This window comes from Mastacembelus armatus, chromosome 11 (genome assembly GCF_900324485.2).
Source record: "Mastacembelus armatus chromosome 11, fMasArm1.2, whole genome shotgun sequence".
In the NCBI taxonomy this organism is placed as follows: domain Eukaryota; kingdom Metazoa; phylum Chordata; class Actinopteri; order Synbranchiformes; family Mastacembelidae; genus Mastacembelus; species Mastacembelus armatus.
The window spans coordinates 11,965,355-11,986,028 of record NC_046643.1 but is presented as its reverse complement, the minus strand read 5'-3'; the positions used below and the strand labels follow the sequence as shown (position 1 = coordinate 11,986,028).

Here is a 20,674-nt window from a genome sequence, read left to right as displayed (position 1 = left end):
AGTAATTATTGCTAAATTAAGTTATATTTTATGTGATATACTTTTCTCGGTTTTATGGTTTCATGTATGGTGGCTGCTGCGTAATAACAACGCTAACTACCAATGGCTCAAAAAAAAAAAAAAAAAAAAAAAAAAAAATCCCCTTAACTGCGTAGCAGAGTGTTACTCGTGATGTTTATTTGCTCTACATCACACGCTTGAAGTGACAAGATGGAAAGTGAAACTGTGATGTTAAGTTTCAATTTCCTGACTAACAGCTGTTGGGACGGTCAATAAATAGAGACGCTGCGTGCAGAGAGACATTAAAATCACAAACGTCGTTTAAGCTCGTCTTCCAAGAAACTCTTCAGGTCCAGGTTGATCCTATCAACGAGCACCATGAGCAGATCGACAGGTAACATATAACACTGTTTTTATATGTCAATGTGCTTTTGAATTTGGTGAGATGGTTTGTTTTTGCGTCGTTATTGCAGCGTTTATCAGTGGTTATACTTACAGCATTGATTGTGCCAAGTCTGAATTTTTGATTCCAAAAGCTGAATAAAGGATGTGGCACTTCTTTGCAAAAGTCAGACAAAAAGAAACATTCTTTTTTCTTTTCTTTTTTTCTTTCTTTAATAATTTGAAGCTTTCTTTTAGTTTCTTCTACATGATAATCATTTGCTCCAGGAAGTGAGTTGTTTTTTTTTTTTTCAGTGTTCGGGCCATGCAGAGACCTGATTTGTATAGTGTTATTATTTTGTTCTCGGTTGGAAAGCTAACACAGTGACTTGCATTTTTCACCTCTTTTTTTGTAGAATGGATTCCTTCATTGTGGTTGGACACTTTCAGTGAGTTGCTGTACGATGACAATGAGCTGGACTATGGAGACCAGTGGACTCTGAATTTTAACTACAGCCAGACAGACGTAGTGACCAAGGAGGAGAGGAAGAAAGGGTGGAAGATCTATGCCCACTGTGCTCGTGGAAAGTATGTGATGTATATTCTTTTTCTTTTTCTTTATTTAGGTTTTGGAAGGGTGTACAATATGTATATCCAACAAACATGCAAATGTACATTTACACCATTTACACATTATTGCTGTATATTGATAAAGTATCATGGTGAAAAATTCAGACTGTATTTTATGTAGTTTTTCTCTTTGTGGCCGGTGCTATGATGAAATAATTGCGTGACTGGGAGCAGGTTATGTGTGGTAGTAAAACAGTGCCATTTTGTGGCAAAACATGGTATTGCACCCCTGGTTAAAGTGGAAACCACATCCTGCTTTATGACAACTCAGAAGTGTACAAGATAGGTTATACCAAAAACAGACCCTTTTGCACTGAAAAGAGAGAAGCTTAATTTCAAAAACATAGTTTATATGGATAGATGTAGACTTGAGAATACCTCTGTGCCTCTGACTGTTGTCTTTTTATTTTCCCACAGTTTTCGCTGTGATTCCTGCTACAGGACATGGCCTTCAGCACGGGTGGTGGTGTTGTTCCGTTACCGGCTGCAGAGAGGCCGGGGGACGGTGATCATGCGGCCCTTTGGACAGTCCTGTCGTCATTGCCAAGATGATGAATTTGATCTCCCTGGTTTTTCCAAGAAAGAGGTTGAACACGCCTTGCTCAGGCTGTTTGGCAAAATCCGGAAGAACTGCTACAACGAAGAGGAGGAGGATGATGATGATGATGGCTCATCAACATGCTCTACCAAAGTGTGGACCAAACCCCATGAAGCGGGCCTGTGTGAAGCCTGCATTTTGGGCATTTGTTGTCAGGATGAGCAATAGAAAGTGAACGTGTGTGTGTACTAATACTTACTCCCTTGTGAAGACCATTTTCACCATAATTCCTTCAGAGAGAATATTTTGGCAACGTGAGAACATTTTGTCATTATATCAATGAGTGTCCTCACAAAGACATAAGTACATGTGTACCATGTTTTTGCGACATACTGGAGACAGAAACCTATCTTCACAATGACACATAATGCCTTGGCTTCTTTGTGGGGACAAAATCCAGGTGCCTACCATGTCAATCACTGAATTTTAAAGAGATGACTTGTTTAAAGTTAGGGTAAGATTAAGGTGAGGATTGGGGTTAGTCTCTAGTCCCCATGTATAGAAAAAAAAAAACGGAATGGAAACTAATTTGTGTTTGTGTGTGTGTGTGTCTGTGTCTGTGTGAGAGAGCGATATAAAGAAAGATTCAGAAAGACTGACATTGGCAGAGATGCTCCTTTCCAGTTCACTTAAGTTCACTAACTAGGCATTTATGTAGGCTAATTCTGTTTATAATAATTATATATGCAGGACCAATAATATATTAGAGTAAATATATCAGTTTGTATGTGGTGTTACTATTGATGAAGTGTAAAAGCTGACCACATGTTGTTTTGTCTTGGTTGTTATGCCAATTTAAGAGAAGGAATGCGACTATTTGCATTTACTCAGTCATACTTTTATTTCTATTTTGTTCAGCTTTATACTTCTGTTCACTAAGGTCCAGAGGTAAATGTACTTTTTTATCACTATATTTACATGATATAGTTATAGTTACTTTGCTGATTAAGATCTGATATGCAAAAGAGAATCTTATGGCTACCTAGTGCCATTAAAAATTTATTTACATTTGTCAAAAAAAATAAATAAGTAAATAAAATAAGTTGTCTCACTAGTTATTCATTTCCTAAAGTATTAGGTTTATGTTCAGAAAAAGCTACAAAAAAGCAGTTGTGTCTATATGGAGATCTAAAATGAACAATATTAATGAATAAATTAAAATGTAACTTCTTATTATGATTCTTTTTCACCACTTTTATTGCTGTTTATTTTATGTCATTAGGAAAATTTCTCAATCAATGATGATATGTTGCTTTTTATTTCATAATTACACATCTTATAATGTCACTGGATACTGGAATTACTGTGACCTCTGATTTTAGGGATTAAAATCAGACTGAACTCTGCATAAATTAATGCAGAACTGGGCTATAAATTTGAATGAATCAATCCTTTAGGCTTCAGAAAGTGTTTCCATGTATTTGAGATTGAACTGTTTGGGACTCCATATCCCACGACCACCCAGCGAAACCAGGCAACCGACCAATCAGGTGAGACTCCTCCAGTGTGACAGTTGGTGCCGAGCATGCGTAGTGGTCTTTTCTCTTTGGCAGCAACATCAACATACTGATAGCGATCCGGTCAGTCTCGCCCCTCCGCTCGCAGCAGCATCATCATCGTCCCCACCGGCTCCGGTGGCAGAGAGGATGGTACAGCGGAAAAGCAGCCGGGGATGCGAATGACAGTGAGAAGATAATGGCCCTCGGTTCACACATGTTTCGAAATGTGCGACTAGTGACCAAGTGAAACGACCGTGTAAGTAAAACGGCGGAGAGCTGATGTAGGGAAACGTTAACGTTAGGTACTTGAGGCTAACGCGCTAATGTAAACCCGAGAGGGGGAGACGGTTTGCTAGCTCCGGTAACAGCAGGTAGGAAGGCTGCTTTGGGTGTTAACGCGTTCCCACGGTGCCGTCACAGTCCGGAGAAACGATAGCACCCACAGTAAAATGATTTATCGGCGGAATTCAGGACAACCTACCCCCCACCGGTCGCTTTCCGGCTGGGTTAGTAATTCACACCGAGTGTCAGCGCGTTGAACAAAGGATCTTTAACCGAGGGGCCGCACGGACACAAGCATGCAGACAGAAGTCGGCTGCTGTTTGTTTTACGCTCCATTTCATGCTGACATACTTCGAGGATAACCACACGAGGTCTGACCTCAATATTTAGCCGAAACACGGTGACCCAGCTAATTTTGCCGAAGTGGATGGTGGAAGTAAGTTGCACTGTAGCTCGTTATGACTTTTCCTCCAGTTGTTTATAAACAGGCATGATCCAGTCATGAGGTGTTTGATTTGATGTGCATCAGCTGACAGGGAGTTTTGATAACTGCAGTTAAACTGGGTGTGTTTTTTAAAGATGTCAGCAACACAGTGGTCACTGTAGATTTCACTTTAAAAGCCAGGTTGCCAGGTAGAGCTGAATGTTTTCTGGTCTTGTATTCTTTAAGTATAGTCAATCAACAGCCAGCAGCTGATCATAGCTGGACTGTGAAAACTGATGCTTGACAAAAGTCCTCAAATCTAATAGGCTGTTAGACTTTTTTTTTTTTTGCTGTGACATAATAATCAGGCAGTATTTCCACATGGGATTCATGTGTTTGGGATTCTTGAGCTTATGAGTCATTATATTTTACACATAGCCAAAAATGGGGAATACCATGCGTGTTAAGAGGGTTCTGTTTTGTGTGGACCTGTTGCATGAGTGGAACTTACTGCTGTTAATTTTTTCAACATAACTCATTAGTGCTCTTCGGTTCCTGGCAGGATTTAGGATTAATAAGACAAGTGTCAAGTGAAAAGGGAGTGAAAAACCTCCTTAAGCTTCACTCCACCCGGCCACTGAATGACGTGTCGGCTCAGAGAGCTTTCGTAATAGTGCATAATTGCCCTGTCGCTGCCAAGTGCAGGCAGCAGGACTTACGATCCCTGGAATTCCAAAGTTTCTCCATGTCCATACTTCCTGTCCTTATTTAGTATCAGGGAGAAAGAGACAGACTGGTGATACACATAAGAGTGAAGTGAACTGGAAGTAAAACCAGTGTGCACAAAACAGAGAGCCAAGCAGACAGACTGACCTATTAACTGCAGTAACCCCCAACACCACCCCTCCAGATATACACAAACCCAGAAACAAGCTCCAGTCTAGCGCATTCATCACAGGAGCAGAACTTACAGACTCTTGGCTGTAAGTCGCCGGCGGTAGCAGCTTCAGTGCAGCCCGTATGTCTCTGTCTGTCAGTGTGTTTTCCTCTGTCTGTGTCCCTGTCTGTCACTGCTCAGAAATGGGAGGTACAACAGGGGAAGCAGCCAACCACGTTATTCAAATGTTCCAGAGCCTGGCCAGCCAGCGGCCAACTGTAGCCCAGCTAAAAAGAGGCTCATTGTGAGGGCCAGACAGATGGCCATAGAATGAAGACCGTAATGATACCCTCAACAGCCCAACACACACAGACACAGACCAATGCACAGACTCCACTCATTACAGGATGTAATAGTGTATGTGTTTGTGAGAGAAAGAAGGAGGGAGAGGTTGGGAAGACTTGAAGGAAATGAAGCAGAACACACTGATAAAGATAGTGATTATATGTAATATGTGACAAGAAAGAATGGGTGTTTGTTTCCCATATCTGTTTCCTTTCACTGCACCGTTATTACTTTTGTGATGCATGTCTTATTGTTTTGTGATATAAATAAAAATGTAAACTTTAAAATTTATAGGAAGATGAGACAGAAGATGGAATCATGAGAACTCATGAATCTACATGGGGTGTGGAAACTGTTGCTGGGAGAGTAAACTCAGCTGTAGCAGCCATAGCTGTGATTCTTTGGACTCTGTGTTTTAGCGCCTGAAAGGCAAAGTAAAACTGGCTTTGTCCTAGAGAATTAGTGTTGCATGGTTTAACACACACACACAGACTCTAATATCTCCAGTTGTAGACAAGCATGTAAACAGTCTAATATATGCAAATTCTTCACAAACGCAGCCCAACTGGACTCACGGTGGCCAGCTGTGGTAATATTGACCCTGCGTTTCATCAACTGACTAATAAATCGATGGCTTGGATGTCATTAATCTTCCTCTCTCGCCTGCTTTCTTTATAATTAGCTCTCTGTCTTTCTAGATTCTTTCATCCATCCCTCTGTCTTCCCCTCTATTCCTGTAAGATAACATCTTCGCTGCTGCACATCAGCTGATCGATGGATGGACTCATTGATTGAGTCTCCCTCTGTCTCCTTCCATCTCTATCCCTACATCTTCAATTCCCATCTTATGGCTATGGTTATTTTTTTCTTATTTTTCCTTCCTTTCACCTGCTATCTTTTTCGACTCATTCTATTCTTTCCTCTTCCAGTATCCCTCTTTCCACTGTTGTTTTCCTCTAATCAGTCTTTCCCCCCTTTTTCCTACTTACAGGGCAGGAAAACGCTGAACCATGTTGCTCTAAGTTGTGACCTGTGGTCAACGTGGGAGGAGGAACAGGAGGAGGAGAGGGGAGGCGTAGGCAGGCAGGCAGACGGGCATCTGCCACATCTCCCTTTAGGCAGCCCTGTATTAGCTTGGAGCCATGGGCAACACAGCCACCAAGTTCCGCAAGGCCCTGGTGAGTGGCGACGAGGCCCTGGCCTGGCAGCTGTATGAGGGCAATCCTCAGTTCAGGGATGGCCTGGACCCAAACGCATCATATGGAGAGCAGTACCAGCACAATACGCCCCTGCACTACGTCTGCCGCCACGCCATGACACGTCTGCTCAGGTAATACCCAATTTTTTATCTTTTTTTTTATCTTTTTTTTTTTTTTTTTTTTTAAGTTTGGATTTGTTTGAGAATCCTATTGAATTTGACAGTCATTTTTGAGGCTGTGGTTTTTAACGTCGTTAAGCAGTTATCTAACGCAGTTACAAAGCCAGTGAGTCATATTAAATTGAATAACAATTAGCAGGATGTCAGATTTAATAGATTTATGAGGGTCACCATTTTCATAATTGTGTTTTTAAGACAAGTAAGGCAACTTACTGTACAGAGGTCCATAGAGGCCACTCACATGCACTGTCAGATTATGTAAATGATGAGAAAATGCACTGGAAAAATGCATTAGCTTTTAGGAAGAGTGGCACTCAGGCACAGTTTGGCCTTCACCAACACATATACGAGTACATTTGTTTAAAAACTGCAAACTACAGCTTCAAAAATGACCAATGAATGACCACCTGAGTCGCAAAATATGAACAGTTAAGGGTCTGATTTTTACAGAAAGCCTGCAGTATTTTACAAACTGGAAACTGGATGTGGAAAAAGATCTGTTCACTTAGCAGACACAGAGGCTCTAATGAAAGACTAGTGAATTGCATTGAGGGAATTACACTTAGACAACAGCCCACCTTCCCTTCTATAATGGCTCAAGAGAAACAATAAAGGGGACTCACTAACGCAAGTCTAACCCAAACTCAGTGAAAGGTGTCAAATTAAAGAATATACAAAGAGCCACACACCAGTGTAGGGTTTTACCCCCTGCAGGGATAATCAGGCTGCTGGCCATGACTGAGACAGCTGATTCAGTGACTCAATAGCCGTCCAGACCTCCTACTCCTCATCACACTCTTCCCCTCTGTTGTGCTTTCTTTCCATGATTATGGGGAGGGGAGGGGCGGGGGGTCACAGGAAGCTGTTTGAAAAGGCCACTCAATTATCTGTGCATCTGCACGTATGTACACAGGTGTTTTGGAGGGGGGGAAGGGGGGCTGTGACTCCACAACTGCTTAATGTGTTCGAGTTTGTGAATATAACACAGTGAATCAATTGGTGTGCTATTTGTGTCCTTTTCCTACTAACCTATAATGGGCCGGAGAGGCGTGCGGAACGCAGCGCTCTGCTCCTGATAAGTATCAGAGGAAATTCTTGTTTGTTCCAACATGTCGATTGGGCAGAGACAAGCAGATAGACGACTGAGAAATCGCAGACAAAATAACGACTCATAGAGGACGAGCGTGGGCTGGTGGATGCGGGGTCTGTTTTTCAGATTATTTATAACATGTATCTCCTTCATATTTATTCGCTATTGCCTATGTGGGTTGGATTGGCTGGTAATCCCATGAGATGTGCAAATTGGGAAATCTCAAGTAAACCCATTCCTGGAAAAGTAGGCGTACTTCAGGAAGTGGACGCCTTCCTCCAGAACAACTGATTACACTGTCTTACAAATATGTAAATAACAACTATGACTTTTTTGATCATTCTGAACAATGGATTTTCTGTTGTTTGAAGAAGCTAAGTTGTAAAGCTTATTTGAAGTTTTCCCTTCAAAGTTGTGTTTATGTTTTCCTGGGATTTCCTGTTCTCGCTATATTAGTGGCCAAAACGACACTGAGTGCAAAACATGACGTCTCCTAGCCTTCTGTTTCTAGCAGACTGATATTAATGCCATCATTGAACATCAGGCTTTGTGTGTGTATGTATTTGCGTATAGGTGGGGGGTGCTGAGTTGTAGTTGAGAGGGGAATAATTAGTGATTATTGCTGTGTGCATAAATTGGCAGCATGCTGTCGTTAGGGGGAGGCTGCAGGGACTTGTGGCTGACAGGATAAGAAGGTCAAAAGTGGAAGAGCATGACAGTAGTGGAATAATAGACTGAAGGGATGAGCAATAATGAAACATTCATGCACAAATTCAATAAGGGCCACTGCTGTGTCCAAACTGCAGAGGGACTAGAGAAGCAGACAAAGAAACCAATTTCTCCCATACAAGCAGCTGCCATATGATGATGTAGAAAGAAGAAAAATGAAAGACAATTCAAAAGGCCATTGTGGAGAATGAGAAAATAGCAAGTATAGGATAGAAATCCAGCTCCGTCAGTTTTTAGCACAATGGAAATGGAGAGAAACGTGAAGAGGAATAAACAGGATAGGTGGAGCCAAATAAAAGAATGGAAAACCCATCAGTAAATGACGGATTTGACAAAGAGCAGAGAAAAACTATTTACCAAACACAACTGCAACCACAGCCAGACTTCCAGTGCAAGTGACACATCCATCACCATCTGGGTGTGTGTATGTGTATGTCTGCCAGTCAGCATGTCCATTATCTCTGAGATGTTAAACAGAAATTGCCAATAGTCTAATGTAGTTTCCCCTCCCTCCAACCACCATCTTTTTTTTACCTACAGCATCTCACAATTCTCAATATTGTACTTTGTTTGTCATCTCCACTCCTTCCATCTGTTTCTGTCTTAAGCCTTTTTCTATTGCGGTCACTTCTTTCTCCTCAATCCATCGTACTTCTAAGCTTCTAGCTTTGTTCTTATTCCTTCTCGTTTTTTATTTAATCCCTTCTTTTGCCTACACCATGTAGGTCCTTCCTGTTCAGCAAAGAGGGAAACCCCAACAAGCGAAATGTGCACAATGAGACGTGCCTCCACGTGCTGTGCCAAGGCCCACAGATCCTGCTGCTGCCAGAGGGAGCGCTGTCGCCACGGCTAGCCCGACCACAGAGGGATGAGCAGCGCCGTGCAGACTGCCTGCAGGTACAAACACCCTAGCACAGACAAATATAGTTTGGAGTACACACATACAACTACATGCTGGTGCGAAGGAAAGTGAATAGCACAAAGTTATTGCTGTTGACATACAAATAATGTTGTGTATGTGTGTGTCTGTTTGCGGGTTCCCGTGCTGCCAGATGATCCTGAGCTGGACTGGGGCACGGCTGGAGGGAGGCCAGTATGAGAAGGCTAATGTCAACGCCACCGACAACCACCACAGCACCTGCCTGCACTACGCTGCGGCTGCAGGCATGAAGAGCTGTGTGGAGGTGAGAGAAAGTGTGTGCACGCCACTGGCACACACATTAGGATGATCTGCCATTTGTGTGTGGCAGATCCGTTGGTATTGTTTAAGGTGGGATTTGGCAAAGCTTTTGTAGCCAGTAAAATCTGTAGACGGGAATGTTCCTATCGCTGCATCAGGAGCATCAGCTTTGTGTTTCTTTATTGTCAGATCCTAGTAGTGCTTGCTCCCTTGTTTTTAGAGATTTTACAGCTTTTGAATAAGAAAATACACGTCCTGAATTGAAAATGGAATTGAGCACAGCCTGAGGAAAAACAACCCAGAAAATGTCAGATAAGATAAAAAGTTTGAACACATTTCTCTCCACCTGTGTGTGCCCTTCCCTCTTTCCTCTTCACATCTTTTATAAACTTCATTCACACCTCTGCCTTCATGTACACCTTTTATCCTTTATTCATTTTTCGAAAACATCCTTTTGGCTCCTGTTGTTTTGCTCACTTTCTTCCTTCCTCTTAATTTTTCATTTTTCTCCCTTTCCTTCCATGTTACTGCCTGCCTATCCTTCTCCATCCATCCATCCTTCTCATATTTCTTTTTTCTACATCACATATTTGTTTACACTTTTCCTCCTCCTGTTTCTTTTTGTTGCCCTGTGACGCATGTTCCTTGCATTTCTTACTCCTCTCAATTGTACCATTTCTCTTCCATTTCTTTTGTTTTCTCTTTGCCCCCTCTCTCTAGCTGCTAATCCAGAGCGAGGCAGACCTTTTTGTGGAGGATGAGGACAAGTTGACGCCATGTGACCATGCTGAGCGGCATCACCACACAGAGTTGGCCCTTAGCCTGGAGTCACAGATGGTTTTCTCCTCCTCTTCAGCTCAGCACTCAAACACAGATGCACATGGTGAAACCATCCTATTGCAATACAAGGAGGTGAGACTGAAGTTACGAGATCTGGGGTTTTCCTGCTGGCTAGACTTTTTTTTTTATTATTGTTTTATTTTTATGCTTTTTAAAGACACAGTTCTTAGTCAGTGTTGCAAATCTGATGCATTTACTTCACAGGGAATACAGTAGATAATGGAACTTCCCAAAGACATATATTCTAAAGCTGCAAAGATGAGTCGCATTGATAATTGAAAATTCATCAGCAACTAATTGTTACAAATCATTAAAGACATCACTTTGGTCTTTTGGATGCTGCCATGATTGGATTCCGCTAGTGTTTCATGTTTCATAGACTAAGTGATTGATCAGTTAATCCAGAAAATAACCAGCAGATAAATTGTGAATAAAAATATTTATTAGTTTCAGCCCTAATACATAGCTCCCTGGAGGAATATTGTGAAGAGATTGGTGGAAACCTACAATAAAGAAAATTGGAGACCAGTTGTGCTATCGGTGTTTCAAGGTTGTTTTATGTTATATTATTCATTCATGTTCATCGAGTGTAGCATTTGCTTTTGCTTGAGTTCAGCCAAGCAATTTGAAGTAGCTGCTGACTCAAGCCTTCTTGTGTCCTCTGTGTCTCTTGTATTTGTGGATACACTGAGCCGATTAAATTTCTCACATATCTCAACATTTTGAATCTTTTTTGTATGTAACCACTGCAGCCCAAGAATTGTTACCACTCACCTTAATGTTGTCACCAATTTGTTGCCAAAATACCTTCTTTTCTCACAAAGTTCTGACCTGATAGGTCACTGGTTCTTAGAGGTAGAGTAATACACATGTAAAGACGTCACCTCATGTTTCTCGGTGTCCTAGTTAAACAGAGGGCACCAGAACAGTCGTCTAGTAGCTGCTGCTGCCAGGTGATAGCAGTTTGATCTTCCTTCCTGCAGCCAAATCCATGCTAATACTTAATCTCTCTTTCCCACCACTACCCCCACTGCCCATCATCCTAAAGTCATTTTTCTCACATTTTTACTTAAACATATCTCAGTCTCATACTTTTCATGTTTTTGGTTAATAGCTTTTCTTCTGTTTCGTTCTGTTTCATAAATTTGTGCCCTCACTTCCTCTGTGAGAGTTTTTCTCTTCTCTGCTCCTCACTGTGTATTTTCTTTGTTTGACATTTCTCCCACTCTGTCCTTTCAGCCTTATGAGGGACTGAAACTTCAGGACCTGCGGAGGCTGAAGGACATGCTGATTGTGGAGACTGCAGACATGCTGCAAGCCCCTCTCTTCACTGCTGAGGCCCTGCTTCGAGCACATGGTGTGTGTTTGTCAATTAGAGAATGCTAATGTTCATTCACAGCAGGTCTGTGTGATTCGCACTCTCTAAACTTGTGTTTTACCTCCTTGATTTCTCAGACTGGGACAGAGAAAAGCTTCTGGAGGCCTGGATGTCAGATGCTGAGGGCTGCTGTCAGCGCTCAGGTGTGGCCATGCCCACCCCACCTCCTAGTGGCTTCAATGCTTGGGACACCCTACCCTCACCTCGAACCCCCAGGACCCCACGCTCACCCCTCACACTCACCCTCACCTCCCCCACCGACAGTTGCCTCACACCTGGGGAGGAGGGTCTGGCTATGGTGAGACACTGATGACTTAACTTGGAGTTTTTAGCCTTCCATCAGCATCAAGAGTCATAGGACATCTTTGACATCTTTTCTTTCCACTCTTTGCTCTGATGTGACAAGAAGTACAGAATTTCAAGTATATAATACAAATATATATGTCAATATTCTAGGTTTTATTAAACTATCATATGGTGTATGGCGTATGGTGTCTCCCTGCAGTGTGGAATCTGTTTCTGCTCGATCTCCGTCTTTGAGGACCCAGTGGACATGTCATGCGGCCATGAGTTCTGCAGATCCTGCTGGGAGGGGTAGGGCCTTGTGTTGGTGTGTGCAAAATGTTCCTGCATACTTTGGTATGTTATTATGTGTCTGCTACATTTTCATTGTGTTGTATTTGTGTGCATGTTCTCAGGTTCCTCAATGTTAAGATTCAGGAGGGTGATGCACACAATATCTTCTGCCCGGCTTATGAATGCTACCAGTTGGTGCCAGTACATGTGATAGAGAGTGTGGTTTCCAGAGAGATGGACCAGCGATACCTGCAGTTTGACATCAAGGTGGAAACACAGCATACAGTCCAAGAAACATTAGACACCCCACAGATAAACAGTCACTTGTCAATCACCTCTTTATTTTTTGTCATTCCTCTCCCTTTCTCCAGGCCTTTGTGGAGAACAATCCTGCGATCCGCTGGTGTCCCGCAGCACGCTGTGAGCGTGCGGTGCGGCTAACCCGACCAGGCCCTGGTGACAGTGACCCAAACGGTTTCCCTTTACTGCCCTCACCAGCTGTCGACTGTGGCAAGGGTCACCTCTTCTGCTGGTACTATGGTTGAGCACACCTGGTTCATGTGCTGTTTAAACAATACACACCTGCAATTATGTTAAACACAACCTAAAAGAAAAAAAAAGAAACTATTTAACATCTTGCAGCTCCCTCTCTTATCCTTCTAGGTAAGAGTGACAAGTTGTTATACTGCTTTTGTCTCAGTGCACTGTAGTTTAATCACCCTCCCTGCCTGTAGGGAGTGCCTTGGTGAGGCCCATGAACCATGTGACTGTCAGATGTGGAAGAACTGGCTCCAGAAAGTCACAGAGATGAAGCCTGAAGAGTGTAAGTCTGTTTTTTTGTGTTTCCAGGAATTTTCAGTGTTACAAGGAACCATTTTAGTTTCACTTGAACAAGCTGGCAGCACAGCAAAGCAGTCAACAGCAGCTGTGAGGAAGGCCTACCAGGATGCGTCTGTGTTTTTATAACAGAGTGGCAGGTGTGCAGGTCATTATAGTTGCCAAATGTGTGCATGTGTGTGAGCTAGGGGGTGTATTGCAGAGCAGGTGTGGGACAATTCAGATGTTGCTTAACTGTGTGTCTCCCATAGTGGCAGGTGTGAGCGAGGCTTATGAGGATGCTGCTAACTGCCTGTGGCTGCTGACCAACTCCAAACCATGTGCCAACTGCAAGTCACCCATTCAGAAGAATGAGGGCTGCAACCATATGCAGTGTGCCAAGGTATACACACTAATTTCTCTCAGCTGTGTCATCATTTGCTTAGATAAAAATGTCTGGTCACTGACTATTTATATTTCCAATCATTTTATCCCTCTGTGTGCTGTGTTTTAGGTAAAGTTGTAAAACAATCTTCATTTTGTTTCTCCCTGTAGTGTAAGTATGATTTCTGTTGGATCTGCCTGGAGGAGTGGAAGAAGCACAGCTCATCAACAGGAGGCTACTACCGGTGTACTCGTTACGAAGTCATCCAACAGCTGGAGGAGCAGTCGAAGGAGATGACTGTAGAGGTACACTCACACTAAAACACATAGTCTCTTATGAACATGCACAGATATGCTCATACAATTGTAGGTTTACTATGATATCATCTGTCAGATAGTATTGATTATAATAATTATATATTAATTACTGTGCAGCATGTGCTTTACAGCACACACACAGAGACACATACTCCAAGCCATAATTAAAGTTGTATTTTGATTCAGGCAGAAAAGAAGCACAAAAGTTTCCAGGAGCTGGACCGTTTCATGCACTATTATACTCGCTTCAAGAATCATGAACACAGTTATAAGGTAATATACAAAGACACACACAATAATTCCTTTCTGACTTGAATTTCTGGAATACCAGAGAATCCATACATTTAAATCTCAGGATCACAGTATTTTGGATGTGCCTTCTGTCTGTGATAGTTGGAGCAGAAGCTGCTGAAAACAGCTAAAGAGAAGATGGAGCAGCTGAGTCGAGCTTTCATTAGCCGTAAGTCTCCCCTATGGTGATCTCAGTCTGTGGTTGAGAAGAGCTGCTTTAGAATGGAGTGTGGGTTAGCTGCTTGTCTGCTGAAAATCAATTCCTTGTAAGGTTCTCTCTGTAAAGGACAGTGCTTTTACTCTTAAATACTTAAACATAAGCTTCAGTTATATTTTTTAGGTTACACACATTTACTTTGTATTCCAGACAATGTAGAGAAACCCACACATATGCCTGTGTTTTGGCTTTTTTTTTTTTTTAATCATAACACATTATTCCCTTCTATAGTATAATGTAGAAGAATGTGCTTGTTACTACAAGAATGACAGAGAATGCACTTAGTGTCTTTATTGTCAGTATTATTATTTTTTCCAAAGTATATACAATACAGCAGAGGTTTGTTACATGTGTGCTCGTGTGTGATGTTTTGGTGCAGGTGAAGGCACTCCTCCAGACACACGGTTCATTGAGGACGGTGTGAGCGAATTGCTAAAGACGCGGCGCGTACTGAAGTGCTCTTACCCATACGGCTTCTTCCTGCAGCAAGGCAGCACCCAGAAAGAGATATTTGAGCTCATGCAGGTAACATAATACAAATATGCCAAGTGACCTACCCATGATCTTAATGCTCCTCTGTGGTAAATGTACCCTACTGGTGCTAAACTCTTGGCAAAAATTACTAGAAGTAAATCCTGTGGCAATCTGAACATTACCTTTTGTTTTTTTATGTACAATACAAATGTGCCTGTGTGTAAATAACCATGTCACAGTCGTCCTTTGAGGACCACAAATATGAATGGAATTACAACTAGTAGTATGCAGTGCAGTATGAGTTCAGTATAACCTCTACAAATGCCCTTTTTAATTTGAATTTCTGATCAGAGTTAGTATGTTGTTTTTGTTTCTTCCCAGACTGACCTGGAGATGGTAGTGGAGGATCTGGCCCAGAAGGTCAACCGGCCGTACCTGAGGACGCCATGCCGCAAAATAATCAGTGCAGCTCGCCTGGTGCAGCAGAAGAGGCAGGAGTTTCTGGCATCAGTGGCCCGCGGTGTGGCTCCCAACGACTCTCCTGAGCCTCCCCGCAGGAAGTACGGACAAACTCACTCATACGTAAACAACACAAGGTTGTGCTTTGCTCAGTTTAACAAATTGAACTGCATGGAGATGACACAGGCAGGAGACAAAGTATGGATGTAAATGTATGCTTATAAACTACACAGATTGTGAATGTTAAGTCGAGCTAAGCTCATGTGTGTCACAGGAGAAAAAACATCCTTGTTTGTTTTCAGCTATCCTGGAGGATCATGGGACTGGGAGTACCTCGGCTTTGCTTCCCCTGAGGTGAACACATAACTCCTGCTTTGACACCATATGCTAAAACACTAACTTTTTAGTTCTGCTAAGTTTTTTTGGTTTACGTTAAGTTAATGCTACTTCCTAAAAACCACGCTGGTGTGCTTATGATCTACCTCTGTATGAGGAATGCATGACTGTGGCTGCAGCTGACATAGTTCGCTTATGTGTGTTAAGATGGGGAGTCGTCACTCTGTACTGGGAGCTGCAGATCAAAGAGAGAGACATTCACAGGTAATGCGCCATAGTTCTTTGGCACTTGGTGCTGATGCACGGACTGTATTCAGTTTTTTGGGCTGAAGATTGTGAACTTGCTTGATTCAATATAAGGCTTGCACCACAGCATTTAGAGTTGGTTTTGTAATAACCCAGCTTAAATCAACTTTTGCAGGATTATGCTGACATCCAGTACCGCCGCAGACACAGGCCACGGCGCAGAGGAGACATGCTGAGTCTGCACAACCTCAGAAGCAGCAGCAACACACCAGAGACCAGCAGGAGGAGTGACAACACAGGTCTGGAGAACAGAATGGTTAATACCTCTTATAAAGATGTTTTTTGCAAACTGAGCAATATATTTGAAGAAACTCTAGATCCCAGTCCAACTCTATACCCCGGCTGCATTTATAAATTTTGACTTGTCACTACATCAGGCAAGCAGCAAATGGGATTTTACTTTATTGCTTCATGAATCAGGTCAAAGCAAACAGAGGCATTGATCACCATGATCAATTGGAAATGAAGCTATACGAAGCAGTCCTTGTTTTAATGTGATATTTATCTGTTCCAGAAGGTCCAGAGAGGAGTGACAGCCGTAGGAGAGCACTGGGCTCTCTGGATGAAGATGACCCGAATGTCCTGCTGGCAATCCAGCTGTCGCTCCAGGAGTCCCGCAGAGAGCGAGGCCTGGAAGGGGCCCTGGAGAGAGGGATGGAGGGGAGGGCACAGCTGGAGCATGGACTGGAGAGGAGGCCGGGTGCTGCAGAAGGCCTGGATGATGTTGCATTGCACTCTCTCAACTCAGAAGGCCCTCCAGGAGCCAGAGGCCCTTCCTATCCAGCATCTCTCCTGGATCCTCCCCACCCCCCTAACAGGACAGACTCCACCTCCCAGCCTCCCACAGCCAACACCCTGCCCCTCCCTCCACCACCTCCCTCTCTCAGTGCAGAGCTGCTCGAGCTGGGAGACAGCCTTATGAAACTGGGGAGCATAACTACTCCTTACGACCTGGACACACACACCCAGGAGCAGCTCTGCTCACACCACACATACAACCCCAGTACCCTCACTACTCCTTACACCACTGAACCTGCTTACAGCGACCGCAGCCATAGACAAGACCAGAATGCACTGACAAATCCATATGTGCTTGATCATATCACCATCACAGACCCTCGCTATGATGACAAAGAGCAGAGTTACTGCCCCTCCAGTGTTTATTTGGCTGAGGCTGAACACACTGCCCCCTGCGCACTACGCACCCAAAATCCCACCCATCCTAGTTCATATAATCGTGAACACGCAGCCACGTACGACCGCACCCCAAAACCAGACAGCTCTTACAATCCCTGCTCAGAGCCTAGTAGCGCTTACACTCAGGAGCGTTCTGCCGCCTATGCCCTCGAACGCCCATCCAAACCAGACCCCCAGCCCCCTGCCCAGTTGTGCCTCCCATCTCCAGAGCTCGAGCCGGAGATGCTGCTTTCACCAGTGATCCCTCCTGGGGGCCCTTTCACTCCCAGTGATCCTCAGAGTCTGGAGGCCCTGGACCCCACAGCTAGTGCCCAGCTGCTGGACAACATCATGGTCTGGTTCAACAATAACATCAACCCCCAGAACAACCCGCAGAATCTAGCCCTTATCCCCTCGCCACCAACTACAGAAACTGACTCTTCCCCTGACACACACACTGAGACTGAGTCAGAGAGCCAGACCTCAAGGGGCATGACACCCGTCCTGCTCTGGCAGCCCCTGGAGGGCGAGGCAGAAGCGAACAGAGGGTCTGCGAGTCCCCGTCTAGGTGCTGCGGGTGTTGAGGGCCTGAAGATATCAAGGCCCAGGACTCTGGAACTGGAAAACAGAGATGGTAGTGAGGAGAACGTGGACGCAGGGTGTGTGGCTGACCTGTCGCTGGACGAAGCACACACACACTCATGCTCACTCTCCCAAAGTGGAAGTAACCCCACACACACTGCCCCGACCACAGAGAGAGATTTAGACCTCGGCCTTCAGTTAGAGGGGGACCAATCACCTGAGGAGTGGGAGGAACAAGTACATCTGGTGTGATGAAGTAGGGACTGAAAGTTGATCTAAGTACAGGAAGGGAGAGAAGGGAGGGATGTAAGTGAAAGAGGAAAAAAAATCAAAGACTGGAAAACTAGAGAAGCACTGTTTGGAAAATCTATAACAACGATGCCTCAGTGAAAGATGTAGATGTTTGGGGGGATGTTTACTGTTTGTATTATACCGTAAGTAAGACAACATAAAGCCCTGCAGACGTTGTCCAGTAAAGATGATGTCATAGTTTTTTTGTTTTTTGTTTTTTTTGTTTGTTTTTTTTTTGTTAAGCGCTTTTGACAAAGAAAACACACAGCCAGTCCTTAAAAAAACAAATGAGTGTTAAATCGGAGTACATCTATTGAAAGCTACTGATCTCATAACACTTAAATGCTGCACGTTTTTTGTTTTCTTATTTAATTTATTCCCTGTTTCCTGTACTTGTCTTCTCAGTTCGTTCAGGGCGAAGCTCTGGTGCTGTTCATGCTGAAATCCAAACTTGCTTCATATGCCCACACCGACCCAGCCACGAGCCTGCTCAGAGCTCCGAGAGCCAAATATGATGATAACTGTAACTTTGGAGCTTAGTTCAGCGTACTGCACAATCAGAGGGGCCTAATTTCTGATTTTTGGACCTTCATGCACACTGTGCCTGCTTTGTTAGAGAGCCAACACACTACTGGTCTTTACTTTTAGTAATCTGTGAAGAAAAAGGGTACACCTTTCTGCAGGGTAAACAGGAACATGTTAGTATGACGTCTGGATTTTATCTCGGTAACAATTAAAATATCTTTTGTCCCTCAGCAAGGAGGTCAGAGGTCAGGCTCAGCTACAGCATCCTGAGAGCTGGTAGGAATTCAGTGTGTCTTCCTCAAAGTCACTTCAGCATTATGGGTGCTTGGTTTTGAGAGGGATGTGAACCTGCTGTTGTTCCTGCTCACTGCACCAATCTCCTGCCCATTCCATATATTTTTCTACCTTTGTCTTTTTTCATTCATACGTTTTATGTTACAGCATTTTACAGTTGCCTTGGCTCAGTTTGCACAACAGTTTCACAAAACACTTAACACAAAATGCCCTACTCTTAGTTTCTGTTTTAGACTCTCACCTAACCCCCCTCTATCATAAATGGCATTTTAATCAGTGCTGCATTTTCAAATAAAGTGTCCAAATTGGAAAGCATAGAGTAAGAATGAGTACACATACAGAAGTTTGACTTTACACTACGGTATATTATTTTTGTACAAGTCAAAATAATGACTAGGATTGCCCTTTACTGCACCTGTTTAAATTTTCACCAAAAAGCATTCTGTGGTTGAAGGGTAAGAATGTGTGAAGACAGTTTGTGAGATTTGCATTTTACATAGAACCTGAGCCACAGCAGGTGTAAAATACTGTAAATGAAAAGTCTTAAAATGTCAAGTTTTATAACTTGCAGGCTTTGTTGTTTTTATCATATCTCTTCCACTACTGATGACTAGTACAGTTTGCTGTTGATAGATGTGAAATGGGTTGGATTTTTACTGTAATTCACCCTTTTTAAAATTCCTTTACTCTTTGTTATAGAAATGAAAATTCTCCTTGTTGACACCAGAAATTTTGGGTCTATGCGCCTTCTGTTTGGATTGTATTTGTTTCTTTGTTGGTATTTATTAGTGTCATTACTTTTTAAACATGCTAAGCAAAGTAGCTAATGAAAGTTAATGAAGAACACACCACTTTGGCTGTTGCCATAATACACTGGGTGATGCACGAGTATTGTTTGTCCTTTGTCTTATCCCTGGAGGAGAAATGCTTTGAGGCTAATGAAGGGTATTCATCTTCCCTTTTTGAATTTCCACTAAAATGAACCACTTTATCTGAATTTTCTCTATATGAAGTTGGCATTTTGATTTCATGAGGATTTTAAAATGTGATGTAGCATTCCTGGGTTTTCATTCAGCCTGTATCTTAAAACTGTTGCCCAGCTGTAATGTTTACAATAGAATGAAACACTGCCTGGTGTGCTGAAGTATGAGTTGGTGCTTTGGGAACTGAAGTGATATTAATGGAACGTTTCAATCTCACTTTGATGGAAAGTTAAACAAATGTTTCAAAAATGTCTCCCTCGACTTCACAAGTGTTACAGAATGTGATATGCAATTAAAATGCATCACTTAAAATTGGTAGTTTGAGTTTGAAGATTGTTTAAAGTGAAGCAGTAAAGTGGTTCACAGGAAAATCTTGTCTTTAGAGTGTCAAAAACCCCAAACTAACACCACTTGTCTGTATTGAACGTCAAAGTGTGAAGGTGTTGTGAAGGTACTGTGTAGTTGCTGACAATGACATTTCCAAAAATCGACTGAGATGTGAAGGCAGCTGGTGTCGCCCACAAAATTTCAGACTTGGTTCCTTGAGGAATAGCTTGATGAACACACCCTCACACTTTTGTTTTGGGTTGCACAGTGCAACATTATAAACATTAAGTCTGGGTGCTTTTAATTTGCACACACATGCTGTTTATGCGGGGTGCACCAACCCTAATTGGTGAGGCAGCGTGAAGAGGATTGATGAGTGCTGCTTTTATTTACTTTTTGTTTTCTTACTAATGAATTGGATTTATGGTGTCAAGGGAATGGTCCTATGCCATTTTGTGCCCCCTATATAATGTTTCTATTTTATTGATCCCTCAACAAACAACTTCAGAAATAAAAAAATAAAAAACAAATTGCACTGTCATAGATTATACTTGATACATTCCCAGTTGATCCATAAGAGCGGTTTGATGTGTGGCCTACACTGTAAGTGAAAGTGTCAGTGCAAAGTTTACTCTCAATAAAACAAACTGAAAGTGTGTTGCTATGAGTTTCACATAAGTTGTCTGTG

General features: G+C 42.8%; 2 protein-coding genes across 6 annotated transcripts; both read left to right on the top strand.

Moving 5' to 3' along the window:
• Window positions 1-244: 244 nt before the first annotated feature.
• LOC113126965 (receptor-transporting protein 3-like) lies at window positions 245-2,612 on the top strand. Its single transcript, XM_026301127.2, has 3 exons — window positions 245-394; window positions 798-969; window positions 1,429-2,612. The coding sequence occupies exons 1-3, from the start codon at window positions 379-381 to the stop codon at window positions 1,775-1,777; spliced, it is 537 nt and encodes a 178-aa protein (XP_026156912.1). The 5' UTR covers window positions 245-378; the 3' UTR covers window positions 1,778-2,612.
• Window positions 2,613-3,154: 542 nt separating this feature from the next.
• On the top strand, window positions 3,155-20,516 carry LOC113126367 (ankyrin repeat and IBR domain-containing protein 1-like). 5 transcript variants are annotated; one of them, XM_026300346.1, is made up of 22 exons: window positions 3,155-3,364; window positions 6,028-6,366; window positions 8,959-9,130; window positions 9,286-9,417; window positions 10,134-10,325; window positions 11,493-11,610; window positions 11,709-11,929; window positions 12,137-12,225; window positions 12,330-12,474; window positions 12,579-12,739; window positions 12,942-13,030; window positions 13,296-13,426; window positions 13,579-13,713; window positions 13,912-13,998; window positions 14,119-14,185; window positions 14,613-14,758; window positions 15,089-15,267; window positions 15,469-15,520; window positions 15,710-15,766; window positions 15,924-16,047; window positions 16,323-17,643; window positions 18,272-20,516. In XM_026300346.1, exons 2-22 carry the CDS (start codon window positions 6,179-6,181, stop codon window positions 18,297-18,299), a joined length of 3,834 nt encoding a protein of 1,277 aa, XP_026156131.1. In that variant the 5' UTR covers window positions 3,155-3,364; window positions 6,028-6,178; the 3' UTR covers window positions 18,300-20,516. The 5 variants fall into 5 exon arrangements, with proteins under 5 accessions (XP_026156131.1, XP_026156130.1, XP_026156127.1 ...); XM_026300345.1 differs by having other exon boundaries at window positions 16,326-20,516; XM_026300342.1 differs by having other exon boundaries at window positions 16,323-20,516.
• Window positions 20,517-20,674: the final 158 nt, after the last annotated feature.

Coding starts and splice junctions, on each gene's coding strand:
- LOC113126965 (XM_026301127.2), top strand. Junction 970..1,428: donor GCCCACTGTGCTCGTGGAAA/GTATGTGATGTA, acceptor ATTTTCCCACAG/TTTTCGCTGTGATTCCTGCT.
- LOC113126367 (XM_026300342.1), top strand. CDS start 6,179: ATGGGCAACACAGCCACCAAGTTCCGCAAGGCCCTGGTGAGTGGCGAC. Junction 9,418..10,133: donor GCATGAAGAGCTGTGTGGAG/GTGAGAGAAAGT, acceptor CCCTCTCTCTAG/CTGCTAATCCAGAGCGAGGC. Junction 16,048..16,322: donor CAGGAGGAGTGACAACACAG/GTCTGGAGAACA, acceptor TATCTGTTCCAG/AAGGTCCAGAGAGGAGTGAC.